Source organism: Crotalus tigris, unplaced genomic scaffold (genome assembly GCF_016545835.1).
Source record: "Crotalus tigris isolate CLP2741 ecotype Arizona unplaced genomic scaffold, ASM1654583v1 scf7180000020265.513298, whole genome shotgun sequence".
Classification (NCBI taxonomy): Eukaryota; Metazoa; Chordata; class Lepidosauria; order Squamata; family Viperidae; genus Crotalus; species Crotalus tigris.
The window spans coordinates 168,829-179,123 of record NW_024097936.1 but is presented as its reverse complement, the minus strand read 5'-3'; the positions used below and the strand labels follow the sequence as shown (position 1 = coordinate 179,123).

The 10,295-nt window shown below is 37.2% G+C and overlaps 1 protein-coding gene across 2 annotated transcripts; it reads right to left on the bottom strand.

Moving 5' to 3' along the window:
* Nucleotides 1–3,638: 3,638 nt before the first annotated feature.
* Nucleotides 3,639–10,220, bottom strand: TMEM267 (transmembrane protein 267). Of its 2 annotated transcripts, none has more exons than XM_039366350.1 (3): nucleotides 10,158–10,220; nucleotides 8,089–8,535; nucleotides 3,639–5,224 (listed from the first exon to the last, which is right to left on the bottom strand). In XM_039366350.1, exons 2-3 carry the CDS (start codon nucleotides 8,410–8,412, stop codon nucleotides 4,889–4,891), a joined length of 660 nt encoding a protein of 219 aa, XP_039222284.1. In that variant the 5' UTR covers nucleotides 8,413–8,535; nucleotides 10,158–10,220; the 3' UTR covers nucleotides 3,639–4,888. The 2 variants fall into 2 exon arrangements, with proteins under 2 accessions (XP_039222284.1, XP_039222285.1); XM_039366351.1 differs by having other exon boundaries at nucleotides 8,089–8,476; nucleotides 10,158–10,204.
* Between the last annotated feature and the right edge of the window lie 75 nt (nucleotides 10,221–10,295).

The following is a 10,295-nucleotide window of genomic DNA, read 5'->3' as shown; positions in this document are numbered from 1 at the left end:
TATTCAAAGTCAATCCTATATAGAAATGGATAGCATGCCCCTGTGCCGAGTTTGCAGGAATGAACAAAGGAACTTTTAACTAGAAAAATAGTTTCTAAAAGGAAAAATCAATTATCAAGAATTTTGAAACAGGATAAAATTTATAATACAATGTCAAGCTGTCCACTTACGTTGCATTCTAATATCATTTATATAAAGATGGAAGATTCTCTCACAAAGTGGACAAGGTAACTATACAATAGATAGATACATCCTCCAAGCCCATTTTCTCTGCATTAGTCGGCATCATGAGTTTCATATATTCATAAGTGGATATTACAAACAACTGGGGTGCATTTATGTTTGCTAAAGAATAGCTGCAGATGTGCATTGCTCCTGACAGTTTTTTAAGTACATAATTTACACTTAAGATATAACAAAAACACCTACTGGCAAGATTTTCCCTGAAAACCAATTGGTTCTATTTAATGGTTCCACCTACATTTCTGGTAATTCTTATATTAAGAGTTTTTAAGTGTGTACCTAAAATATAACTTGTGAATCAAAAAGGACACTTTGGGGAACAAGGTGACATGTTAAGGAGACTGGTAGAATTTAATAGAATTCATCAACAATTCATAAATCAAAATATTCCAAGCTCAAATTTGAGAGCCAGGATTTTGGGGGTTAAAAAAAAATTGGTGCTCAAAGATTTTGCCTCTATGTTTTTCTAAACTTGGATCAAAAGGGTGCCATTTATTCCATCTTCTCAGTGTTTCATCACCTGTGATTATCTAACTTTAAAAAAAATCCTGCAGGCTATGGAGGACTTGAAAGGGCATTAGTCAATGCCAGTAACCAAAAAAGTATACAGTACTGTTACTATCCTTATTCTGTTTGTGGACTGCATTGAAAGAAATCATTGTGTTGTTTCTTTATCTTGACAGCTATACTATACAAACTGGAAATGCTTGATTTTTTTTTTTTAAAAAAATCCCCTTGGCTATTTTTCCTGTAAATTGCACAGTAGATAGCATTTAGTATGGATTACTATACTATGTAGGTCAAAAAAACAAGGAAGTAAGAGCTATTTCAACTTCCCATTATACTTTATGATGAAATTGTGAAAACTTTCTTGAAATGTATTCATTTAAAACAGGGGTCCCCAACTCTCGGTCCATGGACTGGTACCGGGCCGTGGCATGCCAACAACCAGTCCACACAAACAAGCAAAGCCCAATCTGCAGGATGCAGGAAGCACACAAAACCACGCCCCCCTCCAGTCCTCAGAAAAACCTCTCTCCACTTAATCGGTCCCTGGTGCCCAAAAGGTTGGGGACCTCTGATTTAAAACACAATATATTTGAAATTGTTTGCTAAAGAATAGCTGCAAAAACATATTCTTCTTTCAGTTTTTTTAGCACATAATTTACATTTATGGCATAAGAAACATACACTGACAAGATTTTCCCTGTAAATCAGTTTGTTTAAAATAATGGTCCTTCCATATATTTCAGATAATTCTTAGATTATATATTAGAGTTTTTTAAGTGGGCACCTAAGATGCAATTGTTTTAATGGAGTGTTCTGAGTTGGTCTAATTTCTTTCGCTTAGGCCAAACACCTCATGTTTTGTTTGATGCAATTTTCTATTGTTAATATGTAATATCTGAGAAAGGGAACAAATTAAATCTATGAAATCTTTGGGTGGGTCTCTCTCAGTCCAACTCACCTCATGGATAGTTATAGCAAGAGGCAAGAGTACAGGTAGTGCTCTCAACTTATAACTATAATTGAGCCCACAAATTTGATTAAGTTGGGTGATGAAACCGTGCCCTATTTTACCTTTTTTGCAGAGGTCATTAAGCAAACATGGCAATCATTAAATGAACATGCTGGCTGTTAAACAACCCATCACTGTTCATTCTGGGCAGTTTTTGCTGGAAACTGTTTCTGGTGAAAATGTCATAAATTGCCATCATATGAGCATGATGCACTGTAGATAGCCATACATGCGGGCTGATTGCTAATTGGCCAAACTGGGTCATGTGACTACAGGAGGGGAGGCCTGCACATTGGAACTATGAATCTGGATCAAAAGTCCATTTTGGGTTCCATCATAATTTTGAATGTTTGCTAAATGACCAGCCACAAGTCAAGAACTACCTGTATTAAGTATGCTTGCTGGCTTGAGTTGAAAGAAAGGATATTTCAACAGCAGGTATTTAAAGCAGTTTTAATGCAAAAGTATTATTGGAAATCATTAACAGGAATTACTGTCCCTGATTCCATTTTCTATTTTTCAGGATAAGCAAATATGTGTGCATGTATATAAATAAAACAACAGAAACAAACAACAAAACAACAACAGAAACAATGAGCAGTTGTGGCTGCTCCATTACTGGAGGTTTTTAAGAGAATGGGCAGCCATTTGTCTGAAATGGTATAGCATCTTCTGCCTGAGCAGGGGGTTAGACTAGAAAACTTCCAAAATCCCTTACCACTTTATTATTCTGTTAGAAACTATCAGGATTGCTTAGGAGTTCATGATAGTTTGCAATATTGCATATTTCAATATTCTTTTGCAAACCAGAAGAAATACTAACATTCAATAAAAGCATAAAATATTTTAATTGGCACCAACTTCTCCAGGAGTGTTAATTCTTTCAGTGAAAATCCTGAAAGCAAATGCATTTATGATCATACCAAAATGTTACAGGCAATACATTCTTTGTTTTAGCCGTTTTAAAATCTTTGTAAAACGGAAATAACTTCATTTGTCTGTCCAGATCCTCCTGTATCTTAAGCCTGTCTTCTGGAGTTTTGGCTGTTCCTGCCAGCTTGGTGTCATCTGCAAATTTGATGAGTTCCCCAAGGGGATAAATGGGAAACTCATCAAATTTGCAGACAACACCAAGCTGGCAGGAATAGCCAACACTCCAGAAGATAGGCTTAAGGTACAGGAGGATCTTGACAGACTTGAACATTGGGCGCTATCTAACAAAATGAAATTCAATGGTGAAAAAAAGTAAGGTTCTACATTTAGGCAAGAAAAACCAAATGTACAGGTGTAGTATAGGTGGTTCCTTGCTCAATAGTAGTAACTGTGAGAGGGATCTTGGAGTCCTAGTGGACAATCACTTAAATATGAGCCAGCAGTGTGCTGCAGCTGCCAAAAAAACCAACACAGTGCTAGGCTGCATTAACAGAGGGATAGAATCAAGATCCTGTGAAATTTTAATACCATTTTACAATGCCTTGGTAAGGCCACACTTGGAATATTGCATTCAGTTTTGGTCATCACGATGTAAAAAAGATGTTGAGATTCTAGAAAGAATACAGAGAGGAGGATCAAAAATGATTAGGGGACTGGAGGCTAAAACATATAAGGAACGGTTGCTGGAATTGGGTATGTCTAGTTTAATGAAAAGGAGGACTAGGGGTGACATGATAGCAGTGTTCCAATATCTCAGGGGTTGCCACAAAGAAGAGGGAGTCAAGCTATTCTCCAAAGCACCTGAAGGCAGGACAAGAAGCAATGGCTGGAAACTAATCAAGGAGAGAAGCAACCTAGAACTAAGGAGAAACTTCCTGACAGTTAGAACAATTAACCAGTGGAACAACCTGCCTCCAGAAGCGGTGAATGCTCCAACACTGGAAGCTTTTAAGAAGAGACTAGACAGCCATTTGTCTGTAATGGTATAGGGTTTCCTGTGTGAGCAGGGGATTGGACTAGATGACCTCCAAGGTCCCTTTCAACTTTATTATTATTTCAAAATGAGAACATCTCTCCAGTATTCTGGATATTAAATAAGCTCTCTGCAAATGGCAAAGGAATACTCTGCCAGTTACTACACAATACTCCACTCATCTACCTGATCTCATCTCACTTGTACTTAAGAAATTAGAGGCATAAAGGAAGCCAGTACAAAATATTCAAAAGACAGTATTAGTTTGCATGTTATGTCATTCATGAGAACACAAATAAGTACCATTCTTCAAACTGCTGAGGCAGCTGTTTTGCAATATAGATGCAGCAGCTTTGAAACCTGTTATTCTCAGCATGCATCTGCCTGGCTAGCCACTTTGCTTTGCTGGTGGTCCCACTGTTAGTATTATCTGTGCATCCACATACATAGACACCCAGAGATAGCTTTTGATGTGCAAGCCTTGCAAAACACGTGGGTGCTTTCATACTGCTTTTTTAAAAATCCCTTCTTTTGTATACCTACATAATGCCAAAGGATCTCTTCTGAATACTTTGCACAAACCTACCAAAATATAGATTTTAGGGAGCTAATATTAATTCCAAAGGCCCCTATTTCTTGCCATCTCTTAATAAAGTGCAATGTCACAACTGTTATATTTTCATAAATAATGTGCAATGTTGAATTTTAAACTTTTTATCAGTGATGTTATTCATATATAAAAAATGGTGCAGATATAGCTGACAATAGATATGGCAAATACTTAAAGCAGAAGTTACAGGAGAACATCTAAGCAATGCGCAGACAGATAGCATTTTATCCATTTTTTTCATCTTTCAAGGGAAGCAGAGGGCGTCAACTTCTATATAGTAAGCCCTTTAGTCTCAACGTTAAACAGATGCCGAATCAGAAGAAATATATTTTGTTTGCTTTCTGAAACTAGAATCCATTTATTAAAAGGGGTTTTAGCCACTAGGTTCAGGCAAGAAAAACAATGATTGGGACCAGAAGCTATTTATACATACTTAACAAAAACAGATAATAAAATCTAAAAAAAGAGCTACCAATAAATAGTCCCCTACCGGTCACACAATACCTTGTGCAGCAGTGACTGCAGGAAATCAACTTTGTTTCATCAACTTTGACCTAATTCAACAAACAGGAAAACATTATTATCCAGAACAGAACCATCTTCAATATCTTTACACATCAATATGAATCCCATGTTTTATTGACATTAATTCTCTTGTTCCGGTTAAATACAAAAGGAAAGAACAGAGATGAGGCAAAGTTGTAGTGACGGCCACATAAAGCCAGTAAGGCAGGGGAACAGTCTTTCCAAAGGGACAGATCCACAGGCCATGACGTATTCCATCTCGAACATGATGCGAAGTCCAGGAGATAAACATCATCCAGGGAAGAAAGCACCAGGAATCCTTCAGCTTGAGAAGATGCATAAGGAACTTTAACATCAGGCACACAACTGGAATCACAGTAGAACAGTGAAGAAATGGTCTTTGTGGGAGAGTCAGGGCAGCCTGAGAGGGAAAAAAAATGATACAAATATAGCTTGTATTGGAAAGGAAAAGCATATGCTGTTTTTTAAGAGGAAAAAAAAAGGTTTGTAATAGCTGTACCAAACTAAGCTGATTTGCATTTTGACTAAAATCAACACATATGTCAGAAAGTATTAATTATCAGGATTATTTATCAGTAGAATTTTTATATTTAATGCTTTGCATGTTGTAGTATTCGCTGCTATTCCAAGTTTTGGTAAATGCAGTTCATTTAATTAATAGCTTGGACACATTCTCTGGTTGCTAGCCCTGGAACTACTATTCATTTTTAAAATTTACTTGGCTGCTGAACTGGGAACAAGGGAGTGATAAGTAATACTGATTGCAGACTTCCTTATTTTGGCAAAAAGTTCTAATTCTACATTTTTCTGGCAGATTTGGGAGTTAGTTAAGTAAAAAATGACAATTCTAAATGAACAAAAATAAAATCTTTCAGTTTAAAGTTGCCAGTGAGAGTACCTATTTGAAATCATTTATAAATAATCCTATTTCCCAATTTCAACTAAAATTGTTTGTACATAGGTTATTAATATCTGATTAAATAAAATATTGCCCACACATATGTAGGTTGACTAAGGTCTTTTTGAAGAGAATCTGTTATGGTAACCACATAGTAAGTAAGATTCTGAGTTGTTTACACGGTAACTATCCCGCTGTACTCTTTAGCAATATTATTGCAGCTTGAACTCCAGACAACAGAGAAATGTAAGGAGAAGTGGTTCAGGTGTTGACTGCTGTTGGGGAGATCCAAGATCCATATTTACCATGAAAGCTATCTGGGTGTCTTTGGATTAGTCACAATCTCTCAGGCCAGTGTACCTCATAAGGAAATTTTTTTTTACTATAATACAAAATACGCAAAGATCTCAATTATTACGTTTGTTGCATTATTTCTGATCAGTGTTTGATATTGATAGAACTGTCATGATCAAAACTTTATGCCCTGGATTATCAAAAGACAATAAAAAATTAAGACACCTAATTGAGCATATTAAAAACTTGCTCCTTCAAGGTTTTTTAAAGCAGATTGTCCTTAAAACCTCAGTTCTAGACCAGATAGATATTTTGCTCTATTAAATAAGGCAACTGCTATCTTTAGTCTGTTTCACCTGTAGTTGGCAGCTTATGTGAACCAGAAGTAAGGTATATAAATTATGATCACAATGAATGGATAAGCCTTGAGTGCTTCCATCTATCAAACGTAAAAAACCAAGTCCCTTGAATACATTAATCCTACTGAATAAAAGTTTGTAAATAAGAGTTAAATGAGAATTAGAAATCCTGCATGTAAAATCAATACATTCAAATTCTTTTTCAAGTATGCCATCTACTGGAAAAAGGTGTGATAAAACAATTTTATTGCTACCTGTTTTAAAATGCTAGAGGGAAGATCTTTAAAAAATATCAATATTGAATGCTAAGTTATTTCACTCTACTGTGTGATGGTAAAACTTTTATTTCAAATATATCTTTTCCTCTTAAATACACCATCCAAAAAGAGGGAACACAAACCAAAAAATAAATCTTTTTTTTTAATGAAATCTTAACATAAATTCTTCCCACTGTATTTTCTTAACTGGGCACACCTCAAGTATAATTCTCTATCAGGCACTTTTAATAAATCATAATTTTATGATAGCAGTATACTTTTACATATGGAAATTACAAGATTAAAAAGCCTGAATGTTAAACCTGATTTCCTGGTTGGCCAACCTGCCTATTAAACAGCAAATCTTGCTATTATTCCAAAAATCTTGAAGTAAGTATCTGAAGTGCGTGGAACGGAACAAGCAGAGCAGCATTATCAGAGGATTATGCTTAGTTGATTATACAGATCTTATAACTGATGTCCTCCTTAGCTAAGGAACCAACCAAGCAGCCGATCACAATACTGCACCAAGATGGTTAAGGTCAAGTAAGGATGAAGGCATCAACAGGTATTCAGCACAGAAACAATATAATGCACAGTTTTTCTAGACAATCAGACTGGACTGTTTTTATTGATTCTCAGTCTTAATATTCACACTATTTTTTTTAGCTATGGCATTCAACTAAGAGATGGAAATAGTTGATAAACAATGAGCTTTCATCCTCTCCAGTTTAAATATAGGTGACAATGAAGATAGTTCTGGAGAATAAAATCCTTTACGGTTATCCCCTGCCCCCAATTTCACTGTGAATTTTTTATTGTTTACCCATGGATTTCTCCATATAATGTATTAAGTCAAGATAAAAATCTAATAAATAAAGCATAATGTGTTTTGTGTGAAGCCAATCAATGTGGTATGAAACCTTAATCAACACATAGCGTTATGACAGGCTATTCAATAAACTACTGTGAAAAACTAGCCAAAGTTTATGTGCACTCCCCATGAAACAAATACTAAACTCCAGAATTTCCTCCAGAAAATCCTGGGAAGATCTGCCTCTGGGATTAGACAAGCTATGCTATTTCTTTTCATAGCAAACACATCCTGTAAAGCCAGTCCGTATCAAACTGTGTATGTCTAAGAATAGGGTGAATGAGTGATTTCACCCTAAAACTAAATGTAAATTATTCCCTAGCTTTGGACAGCAAATGGCATGAAAAACTGCCCAAGTTTCTTTTTAATCAAATTCAGTACAGGCAAGAAGGAGTCACATCAGGGTGGCCACTACAAAATACTACTTTTATTATACAATAAAAGTTGTAACTTAGAAGTCTACTAAATAGATTTGCTAAAACTTGAAATCATGATTTTAATATAAAAAGTTTTTGCAACATTTATATTATTCTTTAAAGTATCTTCAGATTTACTCATAAATATTCTAGAAATTTTGCTTACCTTTAGTGAAAAGGAGCCAGCTAGAATAAAATGATCCATATCAATCACGGAGGAGAGGAAGCCAGCTAAAATTACTTCTGTAAAGTCACTTTTTTTCTTGAGTCCAATCACTATTGCCCATGACCACAGTCCTATAATACCATGCACCATATTATCAGACAATGCCCGCAGCCAGTAAGTTTGCTGAATGAAAGAAAATTGTAGAAGTTTATCTGCTAAATAGCAGAAAATCCCCAGTCCTAGACTTGAAATAACAGATGCTGTGCTGAACAACTGGAGAAGAGCATGGGCTTTTTCAGTCTCAGATGCCATAGCAAGCAGCATGTCTCCATGCACAAAATCTCATCAGGGTACATATAGCCCATTGTCTGTAAAATCTTGAGTCATTCTGTAATTATCACAAAGAAAGCTTAATGAGAAGCCTTACCAATTCTGATACTCTTCTTCCTAAGCAAAAACATAATAGAAACCAGTGAACTAATCATCTCTGTAAACACATTCTTTTAGGTCACTGTCCCATAGAGAGGAAACTTTGTACCCTGGATGCACAGTTTATAACGTTTTTTGCATTTTGACATCACTGTATTATTTTCAAAAGTTGGTAATGAAACATTTGCAAGAAATCAAGCAAGCTCAGAGAGCACCAAGAACCCCTTATATCAGTGATGGCAAACCTTTTAGAGACCGAGTGCCCAAACTGCAACCCAAAACCCACTTATGCATTGTCGGGTGCTGGGTGGGTGTGGCCAATTGGATGGGTGTGGTCCATTGGGTGGGCATGGCTGTGGTAATGGCAGACTGGGTGGGACTAAAAAGTTCAATCAATCAATTCCAACTCTGCAAGATCTTTTTTTTCTAGCGAGAAGTTGAAATTCACTGATTGATTGAAACTTTTTTTTTTTTTGCACACAGTGGCAGAGGCCTAAAACAAAAAGGTTTTATAAAACCCAGCTGAAGGCCTAGAACTGGAGCGACGGCACGGGTGCCCACAGAGAGGGCTCTGCGTGCTGCCTCTGGCACCCATGCCATAGGTTTGCCACCACTGCCTTATATCTTTTTTGATTTTTATTCTACTTTTCTCTCTTAAGACCTTTTAAATATCTTTAAATGTTGGTTTGTCTAACCTTCCTTTCTAGCAAAAGTATATATGGTTATGTACATTTATTTACCTTTGACAAATTTATCTTCATAAAAAAAGCACTTTTCAATTATTTTTTGGAAGGTAAACACAACATATGCTGATCAATTCTTAAACAGAATTGCAGGACTAGTTATAAAGGAAACAATAATTATAATTATTAATTATTAAAATAACATTAAAATTATTATTGAATTATATTGAACAATGCTTGTTATTTGTTATAACATGTTTATTATGTCCATATTCACATTACCCAGTCCTTGTCTCAAAATGAGATGATATTTTCTGAATGCTGGGTACAAATAATATTTCAGAAATGATTCTGAAACTTGATTGCATCCTGCATTTAGCATCAGATGATGATATTAAAATAATCATAGTTACTCTTCTCTGACCATTTATAAGATATATCCATTTCCATCAACCATTCTGTAGGGTTCATTTGGGAATCATTACAAAATTATAAATCTAGAGAATATGGCAAAGGTAAAGATTTAAAAATGAAGGGCTGTCAGATCGCCCAGGAGCTCAGCTGGCGAGGCTTTATACAAGTGCCGAAGATGCAGGGACGGAGGCGGGACGGGGCGGGGAAGACATGGCTGAACACTGCCCATCCTCTGCGCTCTGTCGCTGCTGAGCGCAGCGAGGTTTTCGCCTGTTGAGTTTCTGCCTTGAAAAAAGGCAGAGCCTCCCTCTCGCCCCCAGGAGGGAAGAGACACTGGCCGAGAGCCACTGGCGACGCTCCTTGCATCTTTCCCTCTCGCCCACGAGACGCCTCTCCGCCAGCCCGGCGTCCGCTCGCAGCTGGTTCTTCCCCAGCCTCGGTGCCCTTCCGGATTCCCCAAAGGGATCCCGGCTTCGGGGGAAGGGTTTGAGGCCCGTTCCCTGCTTCCCCCACTCCCCGATACGGTCCCTGCTCCCCACTCACCTCCCGCCGGCCCGAAAAGACGCTCATTCATCGGCAACGCGCGCGGAGCATTCTGGGCCGGCCACCGGGCTGCGGAGATGAGAAGCCCCGCCCATTCACCTCCTTACCTACCCCCACCTCGGCTCCATCCCTGGTATT

What these genes read in the sequence shown, in the direction of transcription:
- TMEM267 (XM_039366350.1), bottom strand. Translation starts at nt 8,412, where the DNA reads ATGCTGCTTGCTATGGCATCTGAGACTGAAAAAGCCCATGCTCTTCTC. An exon ending in CTGGCTCCTTTTCACTAAAG is followed by an intron (nt 5,225 to 8,088) that starts GTAAGCAAAATT and finishes TTTCCCTCTCAG; the next exon opens with GCTGCCCTGACTCTCCCACA.